The sequence below is a fragment of the Gracilinanus agilis genome, chromosome 2 (genome assembly GCF_016433145.1).
Source record: "Gracilinanus agilis isolate LMUSP501 chromosome 2, AgileGrace, whole genome shotgun sequence".
NCBI classification, from domain to species: domain Eukaryota; kingdom Metazoa; phylum Chordata; class Mammalia; order Didelphimorphia; family Didelphidae; genus Gracilinanus; species Gracilinanus agilis.
The window spans coordinates 523,368,835-523,394,356 of NC_058131.1; the positions used below are offsets into that span (position 1 = coordinate 523,368,835).

At 38.3% G+C, this 25,522-nt stretch overlaps 1 protein-coding gene across 1 annotated transcript in view; it reads right to left on the bottom strand.

Annotated features, from left to right (window-relative positions):
- LOC123237877 (sodium/nucleoside cotransporter 1-like) overlaps positions 1-25,522 on the bottom strand; it is a 112,533-nt gene that overhangs the window by 64,117 nt on the left and 22,894 nt on the right. Inside the window, exons 7-18 of the mRNA XM_044665072.1 lie at positions 24,277-24,390; positions 23,204-23,281; positions 14,143-14,223; positions 12,481-12,561; positions 12,088-12,213; positions 9,803-9,933; positions 8,540-8,708; positions 7,797-7,994; positions 6,283-6,364; positions 1,310-1,408; positions 845-959; positions 63-340 (exon numbers count right to left, since the gene is read on the bottom strand). Coding sequence (XP_044521007.1) covers positions 205-340; positions 845-959; positions 1,310-1,408; positions 6,283-6,364; positions 7,797-7,994; positions 8,540-8,708; positions 9,803-9,933; positions 12,088-12,213; positions 12,481-12,561; positions 14,143-14,223; positions 23,204-23,281; positions 24,277-24,390 — 1,410 coding nt within the window. The 3' untranslated portion in view covers positions 63-204. The remainder of the gene's footprint in view (positions 1-62; positions 341-844; positions 960-1,309; positions 1,409-6,282; positions 6,365-7,796; positions 7,995-8,539; positions 8,709-9,802; positions 9,934-12,087; positions 12,214-12,480; positions 12,562-14,142; positions 14,224-23,203; positions 23,282-24,276; positions 24,391-25,522) is intronic.

A 25,522-nucleotide genomic window follows, 5' to 3' on the forward strand; every position in this document is an offset into this window, starting at 1 on the left:
GAAACACTAAACCCACATTATTACATGAATATTTCTCTGACAAGCCACAAAAGCTTACTGACCTCCACTTCTCTTTTCCATTCTGGATTGGCTCCAGTCACCAGCTAGGCTCTTCAGCTGTACCCACAGCATAACGGTGTCAGAATGGTGCCATGGAGCTTCCTGCACTTCCTATAACTGCAGCTCCAGGGGTGGGGGTCACCTTCAAGGAGGGCAGGAAGTATGGTTGAAGAGCTGGCAGCAATTGGCCAAAGTCTCTGCCCCGGACTCCACGCCTTCCCAGAGACCAGAGAAGGAAGGAGACTTGCTGACATTGAGGACGGCTAGGCTCAGGCTGGCACTTAGAACCAAGAAAAACAGAGTCCATGTGTCCACAGAAGCAACTGGCATTAAATCCTGTTCCCTATCATCCCATCATATCAGTACCTTACTGTCTCCCTTCCAGCCCATTCAATCTGACACTGCCTCTTAATTCATTCAGGCCCTTTTTACCAATGGGCAGGTGGGATCTTGCCCGTTCTCTTCCCACTGAAAGCTTAAATACTGCCCCCTACTTCCCTGTGGTAACTCAGTTCTCCCCTGTGGTTATCTTCCACAGGGCACTTGTATTCAATGAAGGATCCCTATAGTCCTGGAGGTTCTCACCTTTTTAAATTTTTATTTTCACTTTTTTTTAAACCTTTACTTTCTGTCTTAGAATAGATACTGATTATTAAGATTCCAAGGCAGACAAGTGGTAAGGGCTGGGCAATGGGAGTTAAAGTGACTTGCCCAGGGTCACACAGTTAGGAAGTGTCTGAGGCCACATTTGGATCCAGAACCTCCTAGCTGGCCTGGTTCTCACCTTTTGAAAAGATCTCTGCAGCAAACATAATTTTCATAGTTGTTGGTGGTAAAATTTGTTTTGTTGAGAAAAGAAACGCAGTTGGCCTCGGCTCCTCTGGGGACATAGAGGATTCCTAAGAAAAGGCAATGAGAAAAATAATGCCAAGGAGAGCTGCTCTGTTACTATTTTTCTGGCCTCTTCTGTGAACTCCTCAAAGGCAGAGGCTATGTCTTGTTTTCTTTAGTATTCGTCTTCAAAGCCTGGTACAATTAACTCACTGCTGGTTCTCCAAAAATGTTACTGACTGATCTGGGCTTCATCTTCCCTTTGGGTACTGGATTGATCCCTTTCCTCTCAATAACTGACCTCCCTGTATGACCTATGCTTTTATATGGATCGAAATAGTATCTCTTGCCCTGGGACAAAAAGTAGTTTTAATATGTGATCTCATTTCCTGCTGAAAGCTGGGGGAGAGACGCCTACCTGCTACACAGGCATTGACGAGGGACACACAGGATCCTGTGAGGAGAGCACTAATCACAGTGTTGGAAAAGTCACTTTTCCGCTGGGGCACCATTGAAGCTGCAGGGAACAGAGGAGACCAGGAGAAAGGATTTTCGTGTGACTAAACAAATACAGTAGATGCTCACTTCTCAGTGGAAGCAACATCCTTAAATGCAAAATGGTCTTTAATTCTGTCTGCACTCATGCCCATAATTGTTGTATTTGTTAAGTAAACTTCTTATTTCCTTACCCATTGTTTCAATACTTAATTGTTCTAAAAAAAAAAAAACCACCAACATCTAGATTGTGCTCTCTCGGACTCAAAATTCTTTAAAGAGAAGAAATATTTTTATTTGCTTGTTTGTAAACTTCCTTGGACCTCTGATTTAACCAGAAGAGGGAATTATAATATAAGATCTGCTGACGGTGAGGAAATTGTTTCTACCAGTGTGAGTGGGCATTGTGAGGTTACCGGACTTGCCCAGGGTTGGTTCCATAGCCAGGGTAGTTTAGAGGTAGTACTTAATCCTGGTCTTCCATAGGCTTCAAGACCACTTCTCTATCTACTAGGTACCGTGCTGCCTCTTCTGATAAAATGCTTTTTAAAACGTTAAGGAAAGGGATCTAGCTATTTTTAAAAATCAATGTGTTTATGAACTACCACCAAGAGAACTGGTGAATGTGGGTTTAATGAGTTCATTTTTCAGTGTAAATAAAAAACAAACTAGCTTCAAAAGAGTGAAAAAATGATCCTCTGATGAACGAAAAAATTTTGCCTGAAGAAATGATAGCCATGGAAGAAATGAAATTAGCAAATTCAGGCTGTCCTTTTATTCTTCTAACCATAAAAAAGAAAAGATTGATGAACTCTTAGTCCTCAGAGACCTGTATGGATTGATTATACAGAAAGGACCAAAGTCCATTCTTAGGAAAAGAAAAGGGTGTGATTTTTTCCACTGGAGTAATTAAGGCCATAGTAGAAGAAATCTTAAAAGATTTTTGTTAATGGGCTTTTGGAGAGTCTAAAATGAAGAAATTTTTAGGCTATAAAGTCTGATTCTATCCAAACCTGACAAAATTCAGTACCTATTGTAAGTTGCTCTTTTAAACTTTATGTTGTCTTCTTAAGTATGCTAGTTTGATTATACTTAATTTTTTGTTTTGCTTTTGATAGCTATCTTTATAGAGAATAGCATAACTGAATAGAAAAGTATGCTCATCTCTGTCACGGTTGAGTCTGGCTATTTGGACCATAAAATAAGACCCTATATACCACTCCCCATCTCTTGATAGTTTATCCAGATTGTATAAATAATAATATATCTGTATATAGTGTGGCATAGCTTACAGTGTCTTATCTAGTTAAATCGCTTGAACTTTACAACATCCCTATCAGGAAGACAAGTCAAGTATTCCAATCCCTATTTCACAGATGAGAAAGTGAATGTTCAGAAAGGTTAGGGGACTCGCCTGGTTATTAGTGGCAGACTCAGATTGGCACCTTGGTCTAATGGCTCCATTCAGTCGATGTCTACTGTACTGCAGCTGCCTCCACAGACAGAAGTACTTAAGGCATCAAAAAGATTCTAGAATGCCAAGGGTGCTGACCAAAATCTCCAGTGTAATGGCAGGGATGGGGAATGGCCTGTGATTCCACTGGGGCAGGCAGTGCCAGGGGAGGACTTTCCCCTAGGCTGATGCCTTCTCCACAGCTTAGAATCTTGGAGCGTGGCCTGGGGGGCCCCCAGAGGCCTGAGTCAGCTTGTGGTAGAGGCAGGACTTGAGTCCCAGCTTCCAAGGCCAGTTCTTCGTTCCCTATATCAAACTGCCTCTCAGAACTAGTTCTTTTCTTCTCATTTGTCTCCTTTCTGGAAATAAGTCCTATATACATTTTTTTCTTCATTCAAGAACATTTCTAGGATTTTTTTTAAAAGCTATTTTTTTTGATCAATGATCCCCTTCGAAGCACCCAAGGAGTTTTATATCCATCAAAGATATTGGGCCTCAGGGAGCCAGAAGCATCAGTAGGCTTAAACCAAAGAAGAGCCACATCTTACCACCTCCCACCCCCCAACCCCTGCCCAAGCAAATCTATTAGATCATGAACCTCAGAGAGTCCAATCCATTTAAGGATCTGTAATTCTAGGGATTCAGAGATTAGCATGCAAATGTTTTTTCTCTCTGTAGTGTGGGAGTCATGCTTCATTTCCTGCCACCTTGAGATGCAATTCAGTCCAGCCCAGGGGACCCAGTCACTATTTGTAACCATCATCTGATGCTGGCTGCAGTTGCCAAATCTCAAGGAAGCGAAGGTAGCAGAGGGCATGTGCCAAAGGGACAAAGGCATTCATGGGAAAATCTGAGCCTGGGGAGCTAGAAGCACCAGAGGACTTGCCCCAAAAGGAGTATGCATCTGTCTAAGATTCCTGTTAGATCCATCAAAGAGTTAAAGATTCTGAGGGTCAAAGGTACTGTGCATCTTGAGGCAGCTAGGGAGTACAGTGTATAGATTACTGAGCCTGGCAATAGTTAGACCTGAGTTCAAATCCAGTTTGAGACACTTAATACCTGTGTAATCCTAAGTGAGTCATTTAACTTGTTTCCCTCAGTTTCCTAAATTGTAAAATGGGGAAAATCCCTTGCAGGCTTGTTAGGATTAAATGAGATGTCTGTAAAGCACTTAGCACATAGATTGGTGCATAGTAGGTACTATATAAATGCTTACTAATACGCATATTTCCTCTCTCCTCTTCCCCTTTCTGGACCTCAAAGATTGGGAGCTGAGGGTTTGTTCTACACTCAGGTCTTTTGGGTATGCTTTGTACCTGTGTCATCTTGGGATGGCATGGATATTAAGGATTCAGTGATATTGGTGCTAAGTATGGATCTGTCTGACTTGCTCAGAAAGAATTTCCTACCACCTTCAGCTACTGAGTAGGCTCTCAAATCCCCTGTGAATGGAGCAACCAGCTTTGGACACTGGCACATCTGTCTCCAAAAGGACACTGTGCTTGGTTGTCATGAATCCCAGTGGCCATGATCACCTGGGTTTCCCCCTTCTTTAGGGGTGGGAGACAGATTATAACCTCTGGCTTGCCTTATCCCTGGAATTCAAAATCACTAAAATCCCTTCCCTCGGTACCTTCTTGTACTTTCATTCCTATCCCCCTGAACCCCACCTCTCCTCTCCATAGTTCATATTTGCCTCTGGAGTCCTCTTGGACTTGGGCCCTCTGGAATCTCCATTCTGTAAACAAGCTTTTATTTATCTTACATCTCTTCACTCTTTCAATCTTCTGATTATCATGGAAAACTGCCCCCCTTTAGATGACATAATTCTGCTTGAATACTATATATTTCTTCTAAATCTATATAAACTCTAAATTCTCTTGAATTCTAGTTCTGTATTAACAACTGCTTTTTTGATGTCCTACAGGCATCTCAAATTCAACCTGCCCAGAACAAAGCTTGTTCTATTTTCTCTCGAATTATCCCTTATCCAAACTTCCCCACTTCTTTTAAGGGCAGTGCCATGCCTTCTAGTCCCTTAGGTTCAGAGCCTCAGAATCTGTCTCTTCCTAAACCCATACTCAATCAGTCCCTCACCAGGACTTAGCAATTCCACCTCTACAATACCTTGTAAATCCTTTCCCTTTTACTTGCTCAGGTAGCTATTGCTCTACTTCGGGCCCTTACCACTTCTTGCCTAAACTACTGCAGCAGCTTGCCAACTGTTCTCCCTTTCTCCTATCTCTCCCATTTCCAATTTTTCTTCTATACTACTGCCAAATTAATATTTTTGTACGACATACATATCTTCTCTACTTAAGAATCTACAGTGGTTGGTTCCCTGTGGTCTCTGGGATAAAATACAAATGTCAGTTTGGCATTTAAAACCTCTGCAATTGAATGTAATGGACTTCTCTACTAGCAATGCAATGATCCAGGACAATTCTGAGGGACATATGAGAAAGAACACTATTCACATCCAGAGGAAGAACTGTGGGAATAGAAACACAGAAGAAAAACAACTGCTTGATCATTGATGGGGATATGATTGGGGATGTAGACTCTAAGCTATCACCCTAGTGCAATTATCAATAATATGGAATTAGGTCTTGATCAATGACACATGTAAAACGCAGTGAACTGCTCATTGACTATGGGAGGGGGGTGGGAGGATGGGAGGGAAAGAATTGAATCATGTAACCATGGGAAAATATTCTAAATCAATTAATTAAATAAATTAAAAAAAATAAAGATCCACTTCAAGGCTCAGATTGTGGAAAAAAAACCCAAAAACCTCTGCAATCTGGCTCCATTGTTCCTTTCTTGCCTTGTTTTATTTTGTGCTCTGCATAGTCTATCAGACAAAATGATCCAGTAGCTGCTTACTTAATAATAATTTCTGTCTTCCATCTCTGTGCCTTTGCACAGGTTGCCCCATGTATCTGGGATACATAGGCCTCTCAGACCCCTTAGGTTCTTTCAAGCCTTAGTTCAGGTACCACTTCCCAAAGAACGCCTTTTTCTGTTTCTTACCAGTTGCCCCTTTCTTCCTCAAACTGATTATTTTTTACTTATCTATTTTGGTACATATTGTTATCTCTTCAGTAACATACAGGACTCTTGAGAAAAGGCATCTTTTCATCTTGTCTTTGAATTCCCCAGCACTTAGCACAGCACATTGCATAGAGCAAGCACTTAATAATGATTACTGACCTAAATTTGTCACATCTATGGGATGTTATCAATATTTCCAACTTTATTGTTCCACCTCTCCCCATCACATTTTATATGGTATCCACACTCTTAATTCTAGACAGATGCCACAAAAAAATCCTCATTTAGCCCTTTCGATCATCTCCATCATTGTCTCTAAGATCCTATTAATGTTTAGGAGGAGTTCTAGTAAAGGACGGGGAAATAGAGAATATGCTTCTTTCACTCACTCAGGCCTCCTAATATGATCCCAATGGAACCCAGGTTGGCAAATCCACAAAGAGCAAAAGTTGTGATGATTTCTGCTCTCACCTTGAAAAAAAATACAGGAGAAGCTGTGGGCATCATTGGTGTTAGCTTTATAAAATCTAGTGTTCCTAGCTTTTCCATTCTAAATATGTTTAAGAAATCTTGAGCAGACACAAACTATGGAATTTCCCATAGGAAAACACTAGAGTAAGTACTCTTCTCTTCAGTGGTAGATGAGGGCAAGAGCTCCTTGGGTTTTTTGTTTGTTTGTCTGCTTAGGTACCTGTGAATATCTCAAATTGATTTTGTATGAGTGTGCTCTTACAACAATGAAGTGTGTTTTTCATAATACACATATGGCCCAGATCAAATCACTTACTGTCTCTGAGTGGGGGGAGGGAGACAGTTTGGATCTTATAATTTTAGAAAATGTATGTTGAAAATTATTATTACCTGGAATTGAGAAAATAAAAACATCTTTGAATGGAAAAAAAGTTTTATAAGAAAAAATAAAGTATTAGCTAAAAACTAAACTTCAGAATAGATATAGATCTAAATTTATACTATCTCTGTCTAGCAATGCTTATTATTGGTACAGTGTGGAAGAAGGAGTGAGTCCCAAGATCTAGATTCACATGTTGATTCTGTTGCTATGGAACCTTGGGAAGCCACATCACTTCTTAGTCTCAGTTTCTTCATCTGTAAAATAAGGGAATTAGACTGGATCACTCTAAAATCCCTTCTAGCTCAAACCCTACAAATCTAGTTTATTATTTTAGTGACACTTCAGAATCCAAGTACTGAATTTTACATAAATTCATTCAGAGTTGTGTTCCAACAATTCTTTAAGGGTCATATTTGATAGAATTATGATTGTCCCAAATTTTAAATGGCAGGGAGGATCATTTTGTTAGTCCCCTCACATAAAGCCTTTCCAAAGAGCAGTCAACTAGAATTCTGATAGGGTAGGGTGAAAAACATTATTATTAGGTGATCAGGATGCTATCCACCCTGTGATATAAACCAAATACTGCCTTGTAGTCATCATTTAAGAGTTGTGATGTTCATCAGAGAAAACCTTTACAGGATTTAATGATGTGTGACATGCATTTTCTTTTTTAATTCAGTGTGAACAAAGTAGATGGAGTCAATGGGGCTATCAGGATTGATCACAAGAAGAACAAAACTAACCTAACAGTAATTATATAGGTTTACTGGAATGTTTGGGTGTGCTTGAATTTTAAGGTTATCAAGTACAACTATTTCCTTTTTACCAGCCTCAGGGCAATACTTTGACTCTAGAGGGATAGACAAGAGCCTGAGGAAATCATAACTAAGAAGCTTGGATCACACAAACCTTAAGAAATATTAGCAGTAAAAGACCCTGATATTGATAAACAAGACCTTGTTATTTTTTCTATGTTAATTATAAAACTCTAAAAATAGGTAAACATCATGACTGAAACTTCAGATGCTTCTCTGCTATAACACTTACAGAAATCCACTGTTTCTCCCCCTTGACCCATTCCTCTATTCCAGAGAGACGTCTGTTCTTGTACTGAGACAACTGCTTATAGGCCACAAACTCATTCAGGAAGAATTTTATTCCCAACATCTCTGCTACTATTGGACAGTCTTCCCAATCCACACCCATTATAAAGGCTATGGGTCGTAAAGCAAATGAGCAGATGACCTGAGAAAGGGAAAGTTTAGTACAAAGGAAAATTAATGTCTAAAGAAAATAGTAATTCCTCTATAGACTTCCTTTCTTCAAGGCTAGCCATCTGACACTTTGGGTAGGGCATATGAAACTAGTGGTCACAGCATCAAGGTCCTGTAGAACCCAGCTGTATCACAGCCTCTGGCAGCTAGCAGGAAGCTACTTGAAGCCACTCATACTGGCATAGGACTGTTTCCCTGAGTTCAAAAATCAAGGACTTAGGGCACAAGCAAAGCTCTTGTACCTAACAGACTACTGCTAGAAAAATTTATCATTCTTTTTTTCCCCAAACACTTACCTTCCATCTTAGAATCAATACTAAGTATCTGTTCCAAGGTAGAAGAGTGGTAAGGACTAGGTAATGGGGGTTACATGACTTGCCCATGGCCACATAGCTAGGAAGTGTCTGAGGCCAGATCTTAACCCAGTACCTCCCATCTCTAGACCTGGCTCTCTATCCACTGACCCAACTACTTGCCCCCAAATTAATCATTCTTGATGATGACGTAACATATTACCTGGAAGCTGAGGCCCTGTATGTTCACCATCTCCCCTAGCCAAGAGAGGGTTGTGTTAATAAAGGCTAATATAGCCAGGAAGGCGATCAGATTAGCAGCAATGTTAGCAACTACTCCCACTGAAATTGCTGCTCCATTGGTAACAGCTTCCAAAAGGTTCTGCGCCTCCCTGTTGGTATCAGGAATTATTTTTACTGAATTATTTTTCAACATTAGCGATTATAAAGATCTGTCCCTACCCTATCGATTCATGGTCTGATTTGGGCAAATGGAAAATCCCAACATAGTGAAAGTCTGGGAAATGGAAATGAGATTAGGAACCAAGAGATCACAAAATCAGATTCTTAGAAGTGGAAAGCACCTCAATAACCATCTATTTCAGCCTATACCTACACAATTTTTGACAAATGATAATTCAACCACTTTTGATCACATCCGATGATGAACTACTATTTCTTGAAGTATACCATTCCATTTTTAGGACAGCTGTCCTTTTATTAGATTTAACTCCCCCTCTCTGCTTCTTCTACCAACAGCTCTTAGTTCTGTTCTCAAAGGCCAACCAGGACAAACCTAAATCCTATTCTCCAAAAATAGCCTTTCAAATACCAAAGGACATGAATATCACATCCTCCCTTAACTTCTCTTTTCCTGACTAAGTGCATTTACCCAGAGCATCTGATAAATGACAATAGGTTTCTTGAGGAGAAAAAAGGATGGGAAATGGAGGGCTGATGGGTCAGAAAGGATGGAATGGATCAGAGAACATTTAGAGGCAAAAGTGAAAGATGAGAGAAATGAGCAGGTACAGAATGGAGAACACAACAGAAAGGGAGAGAATAAGTATAGGCAGGAAGGGGCAATGGGAGAATATGGAACAATGATATATAATATAGTATTTTTATAATTCGGAGAAAACCAGAGAATCAGGGAAAAGTCTGGAGAATGAATGGTGAGGTGGCATTCCTAGAAAATGGGAAAGGAAAGTGATTTTTACAAGTGACGTTAAACAAGAGATGTAAAGTTGGATCAGGTAGGCAAAAGAAGAGAAAGGTTGTCTTTAGAGTTGCTTCTTGAGCAATTCATGTGAAAGCCACTCTTTCTTCCCTAATTATCACTATTATACTGGGACAACTGCTTATCCTGGAACTATTTTACTGAGACTGTTACTTCATTGTCACTCATCCTTCGACGGTCACTCTTTCCTTATACCTGACTGAGTACTTCTAATCTCTTTAACTCTCCATACCCCATTGGACTCACCCATATAACAGTATCACTCCCTCCTCATTCTTGAACTTGGAGACTTCCACTTCTGGGTAAACCAACTTGGACAATGCAAGAGCACATGGTGCAGCCATTACAGAGGCAGCAATCAGAGATGTGGAATCAATCTGAAAGACCAGTTAACAAGAATTGGTTTATCAAAAAATTCTAAAGGGGGGGAGAGAAGGTATACTTGGCCAGGTTGGAAAACTCTTGCATAAATTAACTCTATGTTTAATAAATATTGTAGGCAAATAAGAAACATGGGATATAATATTGCCCCTGAACATTAGATTTCCTTTCCTTTTTCTCTCATGTAGTATGAGAATGTTTCCTCTACTAGGTACAATTCTCAACTCAGCACTGTCATGTGCTGAGTCAGCACTGGGTAATGACCTAAGCAAGAATTAAATTTCATTATAGGTACTAGAATGATGTTTTCAATATTAATTTAACAGGCAATTGTTGTGGTGGTTTCAATAGGATTATATCTGATGCAATTAAATAAATGTAATGAAAGAATTAAGAAATTCCATTGTACTAGGTTAGCTTATCTTAATCCAGATGAATGTTTCATATTTTATGTCTTGGGGAATTCTCTTAATAACACTAGAAAAGTACAAGTACCAATCCCTGGTATAAAGGCAACTGGAAACACTCTCTGAATGGCTAAATTTCTGGGTGACTTCAAGGGTCTCTAGGCCTATTTCAAAAGTAAGATATCGGAGAAGAACTGGCTTAGGGAACAATTCTGGCCTATAGCTGCCATGGGGGAAAGAAGCACTTCCTGGCCAGGCCAGTTCCAGATATTCAGGGGACTCTTTTTCCCATTAGCAGGTCAAACCTAGGTCGGTTGGAGGAATTTAGATTTAAGAGGGATCTCTGAAACTTTCTGTAGAGCTGAATGAAATACATGACAGAGCCTAGAACAAATGTAATCACCTAGAAGATCTCATACTGGAGCAGGTTATTAGGTGGAACCTCCTCACTTCTTTGGATTCTTCCTGAACATACCTTTGTCTTGACTGGGAGCCCAAGAAGCATCACAGGGTTTTTGGTGCAGACAGCTGTTCTGTCTCTCTCCCCACCCCCACACACAGTGGAAGAAATTTGGTGAAATGAGATGTGGGTAGGAAGGAAGGGGAGTGTTTAATATCTCTATGATGTTGATCTATGTCATATAATAAACTATGGTAAAATTAGGCACCCTTTAGGCGATGTTTTCTTGTCATTACCTCTAGATAACATACCACAGGAAGCTTACAAATGCTCCTAGAACTATATCAGAAACAGGTATTAAGAGAGATACTGAGAACTTATGTTCCAGGAGTAATTCAATAATTAATTGAAGGGATATCCATCAATTGGAGTATGGCTGAACAAATTGTTGTATATGATGGCGATGGAATACTATTGTGCTGTAAGGAATGATGAATAGGATGATTTCAGAAAGAGCTGGAAAGACCTACATGAACTGATGCAGAGCAAAATAAGCAGAACCAGGAAAACATCGTACACAGTAATGGCAATATGGTGAGATGATCAAATGTGGAATGATTAAATGTGATAGACTTATTAAATGTGATATTATTATATATAATTATTATTATATCATATATTATTATATCATATTATATATTTTGTATATTATTATATATTTTATTATATATAACTATTAAATGTGATAGCTACTCTCAGCAATACAATGATCCAGGACAATTCTGAGGGACTTGGGAAGAAGAATGCTATTCACCTTTAGAAAAAGAACTTCTAAAGTCAGAATGCAGATGAAAGCATACAATTTTTCATATTTGGGTTTTTGTTTTGGGGTTTCAGTTTTATATGATTATCCTCTTTAAAATGAACAATATGGTAATATGTTTTGCATGATAATACATGTATAAGCCAGATCAATTTGCTTACCAGTTAAGAGAGAGGGAAAGGAAGGGAGGAGGGGAGGGAATTTGGATCATAATTTCAGAAAATTCATGTGGAAATTTATTACATGTAATTGGTTTTTAAAAAAAGAGAAAAAAGAAAGAATTCAATAGGAAATTCTCCCGAGGCTCTCATTTTCTCTCCATGGCCTTTCCAAAAAAAGGATCAAAGCTCTTAATATCCTAACATCCATAAAGCATTTGCCCACATTTATATTCCATCAAAGGACATCACTGAAGAAAAATAGTAATATCTTAAGTCTAGGAAATTTGCCTAAGGGTCTTGTGTTTCCTCACTGGATTAGAGCTTGATGCTTTTGCTCACACAAGGCTGAGAGTTCTTACCCCAAAAGACATGTAGGCTCCCATCACACTGCCTGCAATAGTGGCAAAACCTCCAGTCATCATGGCATGGATTTCAGACAGTGTCATATCTGCAAGGTAAGGCTGGATCAGTAAAGGTGCCTCTGTCTGCAAACAAGAGGAAATCAAACTCTTAGATATGGCTAGACATATTTTTGACTACTTCATAGAAATAAACATGGTATTTCTGCTATCTACATTTGCAAAAGAAGATAGTCATGGATCAAGAAGGCTTTAGATAAGCAGAGAATAGTTCCTGCTGATGTGGACATTCTAAAAACTAAAAGTTTGAAAGGTTCATTTTCATCTAAAGTAGAGCTCTGTGTGGTTCTTAAAAATTATTCCTGAAGCTGCTAAAGATTGTAAGCTGCTTACCATACCCACAAAGATATTTCCTGCCACACTCAGAGTTTCTGTGGCTATGGTAGCCATGGTGACCTGCATCAACCAGGCAATCTATAATAAAAAGGGAAACATTGTACATGAAGTAGACAAAATAAGTACTGGATGCAGATTTTTTTCTTACCAGATCTCTTAAATGAGTCTAAAGGTCTATACACTGACATGATATGACTAAAACTACTTTGAGGCTTCTAAGCACAGGTTTTATATTGACTTCAATTTATATACCACTATGGTTTAATTATTTTCAGTGGTGTCCTTTCCCAGGGCCTTCTTCATGTTTCCCAATATGACAATGGTTACCCATATTAATTCAGAAGAAAGGGCTTAGCCATGGTTAATGAACATATATAGTCAATTCTTGACACTCATCCAAGTATTATATATAACCTTTGTACTCTAAAGGCAAACTATAGACCAAACTGCTTATCTGGTTTCATGGCTGCTTTCTTTCACTTATGTTCACTAAACTGACTTCTTATTTTCATTCTGCAATTTCATGAAGCCTAATTTTTAACATCTTCCTCCTCTTCTTCATTGTCTCAACCACATATGGCAATCTGCATTCTATGATCATAAAGGAGTGGGTAAAGATGAAAAGAGGAAGTGTGATGGTAACAAAAAATGGCTTTAAGAGGTTCTATCTACTCATTTTCTCATATTCAAAATTGCTTTTTGTTCATCAAACAGTTGTACTTCCCTCCCCCCCCCACTTATATTATCCTCTGGATAAAGATAAAGAAAAGGACATTTAGAGGTCAGAAATGTAAAATGATGGAAATCTCTGAATTCATCTCAACCTCTTCTTTAATTCTTCCTTCTGGCTACCTCTCAGCTCCTTAGCTCTTTTATTTGTACTTTCTAAGATTAGATTCAGGTGATTCCAAGGCTCCAGCTAGCTAGTCCATCATTTTGTATTGTTCTTAGTATTATCTTTTTGCATTTGAGAATTAACATTGTTATGCATAAAATAACTTGTTAACAGCATTAAGACCTATTTTTTTTAACCCTTACCTTCCTCTTAGAACCAATACTATGTATTGGTTCCAAAGCAGAAGAATAGTAAGGGCTAGGCAATAGAGGTTAAGTGACTTGCCCAGGGTCACACAGCTAGGAAGTGTCTGAGGCCAGATTTGAACCCCAGACCTCCCGTCTCTGGGCCTGGCTCTCAATTCACTGAGCCAACTAGCTACCCCCAAGACCTATTTAAAAAAAAAAAATAAGTGTGTTCAATAAAGCCTCTGAGAATTGAGTGAAACTTCAAGCTCATCTAAACAACTACTTTCTCAATTTTTGAACTTAATGGTGGCCTTTCAGGTCCCAGCAATATATCAATGATAATTTAGATAATTTAGAATCTAAGCTCTAGTGGCTATCAGTTGAAAATTGATGTGTTTTCTCCAAAGAAACTTCTCAGTAGCATCCCTAAGAAGTTTAACTGTACGCAGAAATGGGGTTAGAATTTCCACTTACATCTGCTCTGTAAAATCACATCATGGTGACATTACTGGTAGTATTAACTAGAGAGGGATCTAGAAAAAGCACACACACACATATACACATACACTCCAGGATAAAGCATCGTCTGGAGTTGTTTTATGTACAACTTTAAATAAGCTAGAGAGAAAAATTTACCTTCTGGATTAACCACTGCATGAGGCCCATGTGATAAAGGACAGACATTACACAGCTGAAGAAAACAATAATTGGTAAAACCTGTGGACAAAACAAGGCATCATGGGTCTGGAGTTTGGTCAGAGACAAATAGATCTTACACAAAGACTGAGTGGGTTTATCTCAAGAACTATCTGCAGTTTTGTTTTTTAAAATCTTTACTTTTTGTCTTTTTTTTTTTAAACCCATACCTTCTGCCTTAAAAAAACTGGTATTGGTTCTAAGAGTGGTAAGGTCTAGGCAAGGAATTAAGTGACTTGCCCAGGGTCACATAATGAAGTTGTGCCTGAGGCCAAATTCGAACCTAGGTCCTCCTGACTCCAGACCTGGTGCTCTATACACTGTGCTACCTAGCGGCCCCTATATACAGTTTAAAGACTAAATTCAGGTTTTTGCTAAATCAATCAGTTCAAGTGACTGTAAGCTCTAGTGCTCTATCAGCTGAAAATTGATGTTTTCCCAAAAGAAAATTCTCAGAAGCATCATTCAGAAATTTAATGGTACACAGAAATATGGTAAGAATTTTCACTTACATCTGCCCTGTAAAATCTCAGGACCATAGTTTTAGAACTATAGGAGGGATTTTAGAAATCGCCTTGTTTAGACTGTTGTGTGCTTCAATGAAAGGACTACTGGATTTGGAATCAGAGGCTTTGGATTTGAATCCTGGCTCCTCCTCCTTAGGTCTATGAGATCTAGGTAAGTCATTCAATTTTTCTAGACTTCAGTTCTCTTTTGTGTAAAAAAAGAGGGACAAGATGACCTCTAAGGTTCTAGCTCTAAAATCCATGGTCTTGGGGAACCTAGCTGGTAGGTCACTTGTTAAGATTATAGATCTAATAAGTGATAAAAGTGGGCAACTAGGTGGCACAAGGAATTGAGTATGAGGCCCAGAGTCAAGAAGACAAGTCTTCCTGAGTGCAAATCTAATCTCAGACACTTAATAGCTGCATGATCCTGGGCAAGTCACTTAATTCTTTTTGCATCGGTTTCCTCACCTGTAAAATGATCTGGAGAAAGAAATGGCAAGCCACTCCAATATCTTTGCCAAGTTTCCTTTGTAATCTTCTATTTTGTGCATTTAAAAACATTATTCTAGGAAGGGGTCTAAGCTTCACCAGACTATCAAAGGGGTCCAGGACACAACAAAGGCTAAGAATCCCTGTTCCAGAGAAAGAAGATAATTTCTTCAGGTAGTATAGCCCTTGGAGAAAGAGGATTGACTATGTAGAGAGCAGAGTCAATGAGTTATTTGGACAGAGCAGGTCCAAAAGGAAGGGGATTACATGTTTAGAAACCCCCCAGAGTTTGTTTATATTCCAAGAGGAGCCTGACTCAAAGGTTGGTGAAAAGTTTTGGGTGGAACTCTGTGAGAGAAACTCACTAGAATGCAGATTACTAAGATGGCAACCCCAAATTTAATACCCTTTCAGGGAGAGCTGATAGGTTATTTGAATGCTTTTTTTGTGTTTATCTAGTTTGGGGCTTCTATTAGTCTTTGAATCTTATGCACTTTCTGTGGAGCAAAATGTTTAGTATCTTGTATGGGAGTTGAGGCCCCAACTATCTGAATTTTGGGAAACCCAGTCATGCTCAAAAGGACCTGTGTTTCCCCCCATTGATGCAGATCACATACATCCATGCCTGCACAATCTGTATGACTCTTAATCATGCCCTACCAGAAGTTTGTCATGGGCTACCCAACTTGGAGTCCTTCCTTGCAGCATTCTGACATCAAGAGGGTGCCAGTGGCACACTCAGGCTATCCACCTATAATTCCTAACCAGGCAACTACCCTTTTTTTTTTTTTCTCATATGATTGCTCTTCCGAGATCTCATTTCCTACCTGGCTGCACTCATTTTGGACTTTTTTTAACGATACTTTCCACACCTCTGGCACCTTCTTTCTCCCCCTACCTTTTTCAGCTTTCTGCTCTCAAGGCAGAGGCTGACTTTCTTTTTCATATTGGTATCCATAGTGCCTGGCACTTAATAAATGTTTTTGTTTGTTTGTTTGTTTGTTTGTTTTTTAAACTCTTGTACTTCGGTGTATTGTCTCATAGGTGGAAGAGTGGTAAGGGTGGGCAATGGGGGTCAAGTGACTTGCCCAGGGTCACACAGCTGGGAAGTGGCTGAGGCCAGCTTTGAACCTAGGACCTCCTGTCTCTAGGCCTGGCTCTCACTCCACTGAGTTATCCAGCTGCCCCACTTAATAAATGTTTATTGATTTTTGATAATTGAATACCTTGGTGACATCTTTTACTCCTATTCATCTTCAAAGCTCTCTATTCATTACATGTTATAGCCTGCTCACACTTGTCACCTGCCTTTTCATTGCCTTCTGTGTGATATTAATTTTTAGTTCCTTGGACTCTGCTATATCCCTTGTTTAACTGCCATACTGCAACACCAGAAGAATGGTAGCATTAAAAAGATGGAACTTTCCTCTCTTAGGAAGCTTGAAGTATCCCAAAGACAATCCAACCTTTTCTCCTGAGTCTATTAGGGGATTAATAAATCCCCAAGTATGCCCTGAACATATGAGATTTTCTCAGGAGCAACTTTAGTTGGTATCAACAACCTAAAAAAGAGAAAATAACTTCTTAGCAACCTCCCTGAATCTGGCCCTTTCTCCTTGATACTCTCCTCTTTCTAGGTTTTCATGACATTCCCCTTTCCTGGTTCTTCTCAACTGCCTGACTACTCCTTTCTCTCTTTTGCTAGATCTTCATTCAGGTCATGGCCACTGACTATGAGTGTCTCCCAAGGTTTGATGCTGGGTCACCTCTTCTCCCTCTGTGCTATTTCACTTGATGATTTTGTCAGCAACCAGGAACTCAAGTACCATTATTATCAATTTAAACCTAAACCAGACCTCCAATCTTGCAAACTGTCTATTAGACATCTCATTCTGGACGTCCCACAGACATCTTAAACTCTGTATGTCCAAACTGAACTCATTACTTCCCCCAAACTCTCCCCCTTTCCAAACTTGTTTATTTCTACCAAAAGTATCACCATTGCGCTGGTCATCCAGCCTTATAGCCTAGGTGTTATCCTCAGTTCCTCAATCTTACCCTTCATATTCAATCAGTTGTCAAACCTTGGCATGTCCATCCCCATAATGTCTCTTGCACCTGATTCCTTCTCTTTACTCACAGAGCCACCACTTTATTTCAGCTGTCATCATCTCTCAGCTAGCCTACCACAATGGCCTCACTCTTTATTGCTCCTAGAATAGAATTCCTCTGGTAGGCTTTCAAAGCCCTTTACAACCTGGCCCCCACCTATCTTATAATAGTCCTCTTCCTATACTTCACAGTCCAGTCAAATTAGCCTCTTTTCTCTTCTTCAAACAGGGCACGACTTCTTATCCTGCCATGCCTTTATAGTGGACATCCCTCAGGTCTGCTTTCTTAGCTCTACTTCACAGAATCACTCTTTTCTTTTGAGACGCAGCTTAAGCACCGCATTCTACATGAAGACTTTCCTAATCTCTACCTGCCCCTGACTGCTAATGTCTTCCTTCACCAACTCCCTTGTATTTAATTACCTTGCAGTTCTATGTATGCACTAATATGTGTACATGTCTCCTGGGATAGAATGTAAGCTCTTTCAGAGTAAGGCTTATCTCATTGTTTGTATATATATGCTCAGTGCCTAGCACTGCATCTGGCAAATAGTTGTTTAATAAATTCTTGTTCATTGGCTTAAAACATAATTCAGAAACCTACAAATCCTATTATATTCTTCTGGAAGGTTGAGACTTAAAACATGAAAACAAGAAACACTTAGTGAGTCTGTTCTTTTCACTTAGGATCTGTATTGTAGAAACAGTGCATGTGATAATAAATCGAGAGTTGGAAAGGACCTGGGTAAGCTATTTTCTAAGGAGTTGACATCTTTTGGAAAGCCAGGACTGGGCTTGGACTTGACTTCCTATATTAATGGTCATCTTTTCCTCTAGGAAATATTATAATAGAGGGAACCTCCTGTAGTTAAGGACCTGAATAGGATTTTAGAAAAGTTAGATACAACAGACCTCTGATGATTACTGACCAAGAAAAGAAAGGAGCATACATTTTCTCAGCTGTGTATGAAACTTCTACAAAAAAATGGCTGTGTACTACTAAGGCAGAGAAAAATCTAAGAAACAAATGCCAAAAGAGCAGAAATGTTAAACACATCCTTTGCTGATCACAAAATGAATTATATTCAATAGATTTTGAAGAAAGGATAGAAATTTAATTGAAAGGAGCAGCTAGGTGGAGTAGTAGATTGAGGTCTGGATATAGGAGGTCCCAGGTTCAAATATGACCTCAGACCCTACCTAGCTGTGTGACCCTGGGCAAGTCACGTAACCCCCATTGCCTAGCCCTTATTGCTCTTCTGCCTTAGAACCAATTGGTCTAAGACAGACAGTAAAGGTTTTAAAAAAAGAAATTTAATTGAAAACTAAATAGCAATTAAAAAGAATTTATGTCAAAGAATAAATTACAGAAAATATAGAAAACTTCATCAAAGAAAACTGCAACAATGAGATAACATATCCAAACTTTTGAAATGCAGCCAAAGTAGTTCTAAGAGGAAATTTTATATTTATGAACAATTTCATCAGTAAAAAAGAGAAAGGACAGATTGATGAGCTGGGCATACAATTAATAATTTTTGAAAACCAACACATTTGTAAAAAAAGAACTAAGTGCTAAAACTGAAATTCTGAAAAGTAAAGAGACTAAGAAAACTGAAGGTAAAAAAATTAACAGTGAATTGATAAATAAAACCAGAAGTTATTTTAAAAATAAAATAGATATAGGGGGCAGCTGGGTAGCTCAGTGGATTGAGAGCTAGGCCTAGAGATGGGAGGTCCTAGGTTCAAATCTGGCCTCAGACACTTCCCAGCTGTGTGACCCTGGGCAAGTCACTTGACCCCCATTGCCTACCCTTACCACTCTTCTGCCTTGGAGCCAATACATAAATAAATCAATAAAAATGAAAAAAACCCACCATAAATCACAAAATATGAACAACTTTATCTTATGCCAATAGACAACCTACAAAACTAGAAAATATCCTGATTAACAAAAAAGAAATAGAGTATTTAAATTAAACAATCTCAGAAAAAAGACTTTGAACTGGCTTATAAACAAACTCCCACTGGAAAAAAAACCAGGAAGAGATGGATTTAAAAGTGAATTCTGTTAAGTATTCAAAGAATAATTAATATTACATAACCTGTTTACAAAAAAGAGAAAAAAGAGAATCCTACCAAATTCCTTCTCTGATACAACTATGGCTCTGATCCCTAAACTAAGAAGAAACAAATTTGAAGGATAAAGAATATCAATATAAAAAAATTAATATTACTAAAGATGCCAACATATTCAAAAGATTATGCATTTTAAGTAGGTAGGACTTATACCAAGAATACCAGGGGAGTTAAATATTAAGAAAACTATAAACATAACATATCATATTAACAAAAAATGACATCATTATATCAATAGATGCAGAAAAGCTTTTAATAAAGTACTCATTTCTTTTTTTTTTAAACTAGAGAACAAAATTAACAAACCTTTTAAAAATATGGTAAACCCAGAGCCAGTATTACATATAATAGGGATAAATTAAAGGCCTTTCCAATAATGTTAGGGGTAAAGCAAGAATGTCCAATATTAAATGGCATCATGCTAGAAATGCTAGCTATATCAATAGGAAAAGAGAGAGAACAGAAATAGGCAAAATGAAAGCAAAATTATTGCTTTTCTGCAGATGATAAAAATTAATTGAAACATCTGCAGTAAAGTAGCAGCATATAAAATAAATCTACATAAATCTTTAGGCTTCTTACATACTAATAACAAAACTCAACAGGGAGACATACAAAAACAGAATTCTATTCAAAGTAACAAGAGAATGTATAGAAGATTTAGGAGTCCGCCTACCAAGACACACAGGAAAATGTGGTTATATAAATATAACCACAAAACATTTTTTACAGAAAGATAGTTTTAAACAAGTGGAAAGATAATAATTGTTCATGATTGGTCCATGCTAATGTAGTAATAATGAATAACCTACTTGCTTCCCCAACCAAACTACCCAAGAATTACTTTAGAAAGCCAGAAAAAACTAGTAAAATCCACCTGATTGAATACAAGGTTAAAACTCTCAAAGAAAATAATGAAAAAACTGTGAAGAAAGGGAGCCTGGCAGAATTAGATCTCAAACTATACTACAAAGCAGTAAATCACCAAAATTATTTGGTACTGGCAAAAAATAGAAAAGTTTAATTATTAGAATACAATATTAAGCATACAAACAATATATAGAAGGAAACAAATATCAGAAAGAGCTCTGAGGGGAGAAGTAGTCATCTTATTTTCACCTGCCAATGAAATTGGGATTTGGGAGATAGTTTTAGAAGAGATACTACAAATACTTTTTTAAAAGTCACACTGTACACAATTTTCAAGGCTTCACATATAATACACTTTTTCTTTTCTTTCTGGTATATTTTTTTCTTATTTAAGAAATTCAGAATTTAAGAACAAAATTTTAAAATGTAATCTTGAGGGCAAAGATTGTTATGTTTTCTTGAATTTGTATCCCCAGCTCTTAGAACAGGGCCTATCGCATCATGCATAGTAAGTGCGTAATAAATGCTTTTCATTTAAAACAGTAAAAGGAAAGAAGGTCAAAGTTCTGTAAAGTACTCTAAAGCCTCACCCTAAACTGTGATATATATGTGAAACCTCTGGAAATTATGATTTTTATAAATAAAAATAAAGGCATTAGTGCACCTAGTGATGTCACAAAATATAATAGTCTATAAATTAATAAGCAGGAAGTAATTAATCACAAAGATAGTAGTCATTTCATCATCCACTGTGTGTGCAACCAGGTCACTGACTGATTAGAGCAAAATTCAAAGTAAATACCAAACTAGAAAGGATAAAGATTAGAAGAGGTTGCTATGGATTCAGCAACTCATTCCCAAACTGTTTAAAAAAAACTATTAATTACAAAAAGTGGGAAGTCAATAAAAATAATGACTTTAACAACATTTCTTAGAAAAGTTTAACCAATGCAAAACAGTCATCACAACAGAGAGGCCAAAAGTCTCAGAAACTGCATCAGCCTACAGAAATGTCATCCTACCAAAGGGAGATAGATAGAAAGCAGCCAAAGACAAAGCCAGTACAAACTAATTTGCAAAACACTTAAGAAGGAAGACTCAATACTATAAGCAGTATCTCCTCACAAACAATAAAAAACAGCAGAGGAGAAAATTAGACTATGGAGAGTTTTGGGTCAGGTAAGACAGAAAGCCTTGAGAGCATTTGTAAATAAAGTTTAAAGTCCTTCATCCACTGGGAACCAGAACCACCCAAAATCCCAAGTCAAATCAGAACCTCCTGGTGAAACCAGGACCCAAGTGAATATGCTATGTGCAGTGTGTCTCCTGAATATGCCTTAATCCTTTCCCACTTAGGATGACTAAGGAATCAGTTCCAATTGTGAGTTCAGGTATAGCCCTGAAGAGCCAATTAATCATTGGGTATAACTCATTCAAGATGTCCATCCTAATCTCTACACTGACTCCTATCTTATGACTGTAAAGGATAATTTAAGCAACTTCAGTTTATATTATTTTATGCCTCTGTATAGCATCACTTTCTTAGCATATAACCCTATTAGGTACCTAGTATTTTAAGGATAAGTTATAATCATTATAGATTTAATAATAAGAAATAATTCCAATTATTAACTATGTATAAGAATCAGTAATTAAAAATTCTAGTGTTCTTAAAATGAATAATAAAATTCCCATAAATATCTTTGCAAGGGGAATTTGTACATGCCTTCAGGGTCTTGGAATATTTGCAGGAGTTTCTGAGGTTATCTCATTTGGTTTTGAAGCTACAGGATGACCTTGGCTATCTTCATTACCACTATATAAGGGCTATGTAATCTGCCCTATAGAAAAGAGATATGGCAAGACCTGACCTTTTTTGCCTTCTTGATGAGAAGGTCTCTGCCTCCCAGGGAAGACCCAAATTTCCTGCCAAGAAAAAGCCCACTTAGAAGACCTTCTTGCTAAGAGGGTGCCCTGCCTTCAAAGGAATGACAACTTTCAGAAGAAAAACTTCACTTGGCAGACCCCCTCTAAACTAAATTTGTGTAATCTAGCTCATGTATAAATATCATTTCAGTTCAAAGATTTGGAGTCTCAGGCTACTGGGAAGAATGAATGTACATTCTTCCCCAAAAAATTCAATTTCACTCAGAAGTTTGCTTCTAGTATTTTTCTTCTATATGGTTAGAAATACTAATCACAGTGATTCAGAACTACTACCTCAATCTGCCCTATCACACTCAACTATACCCCAACTCTAGCTCTCTCTTGCTTTGCCCTCTCATTCTACTGTACCTGTTGGACTGTTCCTCTATTGTTAAATTGTCTTCTTTATCCTACATCTCTTCATCTCACTCTTTCCACATTCTAACACTCAGAGAAACTTGGGTTTTTCTGGAAGACATCTCATCTCTGCCTACCTACAAACTGGGTAGAGGAGGAAAAGGGAGTTGGCCTACTCTTTATTTCCCATTATCACTTCCAGGGCCTTTCCCTATTGTCATCATTCTGCAACCTTTCTTCCTTTGAGATTCACCTCATTTTTATTTTAGCCAGTTCAATTCTCGTTGCTGTAATTTAGTTGCCTCTTTGTCTCTCTTCTTTCCTCAAGGAATTCAGTATTCAGCTCATATTTTGACTCTTCACCCCAACCCTTTCCCTCATATTTGAAGACTTCAACATTCATAATGATGTCCTCTCAAATCCTTTGTCTCTCAGTTCATCAACCTCTTGTGTAAGAGGACATAATTTATGTTAGTGGAACCAATGCAAATTTGGTGGACTAAATTGTGACCATTGTAATAACTTTTGAAAACTATTTGCAAAGTTGACAAAAAGATTTTACAGATACTTAGAGCTTTCTACTCTAACAAATGACCAGACCTGAAAAGCAAAGACCTCTTGAATCAGCCTGTCTCCAAAGACAAATCTGGAACCAACTGTGGTATAATCCAGGAAAACCTGGAAGTAAGGACACACATGTTAAACACAATCTTTTCAGTTTTCCAGACAATACCCCTATAATCTAGAGTTGTTTTATCTCATAATATAATAGGAACTAGTTTAGTGGGGCCTCTCATTCTACAAATATCAGAAAAATATTGAACTCTAATCTGAAAGATTATAGGTAAAGCGAGGCACAATCCTGCCTATTGGGATTATTCCCTAGACCAGGCAATTGAAATGCATAAAGAAAGCTTTTTTAAAAAAAGCAATATTAACCACCCAATGTGTTACCACCCAAATGTGAGGTGCCAATCTCTGGGGAAACATTTTCTTTTCCCTTCTCTCCCAAGGAAATATTTTTTAGAAATTTCCTTTTCCTTTGTTTGTAATATAGCAAGAACTTTGGGAGTCTAACAGATAGAAGAGTGCTCCTGGGACCAAATCATAATTAGTATTTTATAATATTGCTGTTTAAATTAAAGTACATACTACCTGAGACCTGGAAATATCATGACTGGCCAATTGCTAGTATCTACAGTGACACCATACAATGCTACTGTGGCCCACTCTTGAATCTTGCACAGATCTCTGCTTCTAAACCCTGTCTCTAGAATATGTAATTCTTTTCTTTTGACAGTTGAAAACAGAAGACCAAGTGATCCCAGGTCAATAGCCCCTTTTCACATTCTCTTTTCTTAGATGATGCCCCTCTATACAGGTCCATTAAGATAGTAGATCAGTTTAGCTTATATAGATCATAACAAGGAATTAGTTCTTTGTACGGAAGCAGCAAAAATCATCCCTTTTTTTGTTGGGTCTCATCTATCTCTGGTACTCTCACCTCCATATGTTCTACCTTCAGTTCTACCGAGTCTACCCAGACTCTACCAGTAAGAGAATGAATGAACTCAGCACCATCTAATCAATTCCCTTGTATCTTGACAAGATAAAATCTGAGCTTCCTCCCAAACCCCAATCTTTAGAGACCCAAAAGTACCAGTTCCTACTACCTGAATTTGGTTACCAAGCCACTGAAATGCAGCAAATCCAGGATTAGTTCTGATGACAACGATCCCAAGAGAAAACTGTAGTCCAAGGCCCCACAGCACTGTCCTAAAGGATACCTAGGATGTCACATATATGCCATTTTAGTACATCCTATTATGCTTTTTTACTAACCAACTCTAAGGATTCCTCCACAATTCTTGTGTATAACATTAAAAAAATCCTTACTTTCTATCTTAGAATCAATACTAAATATTGGTTCCAAGACAGAAAAGTGGTATGGGCTAGACAATAGGGATTAAGTGACAGGGCCAGGGTCACATAACTGGGAAATGTCTGAGATCAAATTTGAACCCAAGATCCTCTGTCTCTAAGCCTGGCTCTCTATTCACTGAGCAACCCAGCTGCTCCATAATACTTTTAAAATCACTGAAAAGCAGTAGTTTTTCCAGTAGTAATATATATATATATATATATATTTTTTTTTTATCCTGGGACTCCATTCTAGGAGCATAGGGCCACAACCAGTAGGCAATGGGACACACAGTCGCTCAGGGTCACCCAGCTAGAAAGTGTTTGAGCCAGGACTTGAACCTAGGACCTTTCATCTCTAGGCCTGGCTCTCAATCCACTGAGCTAGCCCAGCTGCCCCTACTTTAGGTTGCAGTTTCTTTAGCAGATGTAGTTTTTACAGGGTGGGGTTGCTAGCCCCACGCCCAACCCTCCTCCTTTTTTCATCCGGGCTAGGGACCCTCCTTGGCCCAGGAGTGGTAAAGGGTGGGCAATAGGGGTCAAGTGACTTGCCCAAGGTCACACAGCTGGAAGTGTCCGAGGCCGGACTTGAACCTAGGACCTCCAGTCTCTAGGCCTGGCTCTCAATCCACTGAGCCACTCAGCTGCCCCAGTAGTAATATATTGCTATTATATTCAACTTGCATTACAACTTGGATTCTACTACAACAAGCAAATTTTGTTATAGTGGCATTGAATAGCCATTGACCAGACCTTTTGTGTGTGTGTGTCAAGTATTTTCCCCGTAGTTAACTTCCCTGAACGTTTCTTAAATGAATCAAAACCTATTTGCTATTGACGATTTCAGCAATTTAGTTTAGAATCCTAACACGAGGTTCTAAGAAATCATTTTCTATAATTGTTAGGAAACAAGAAAAACCTTTTAAGTCAGTGAAACTGGTAAAGATGTTACTAAAATAAAATGATTCAAATGGTTTAGTTTCACAGTATTCTAAAAGC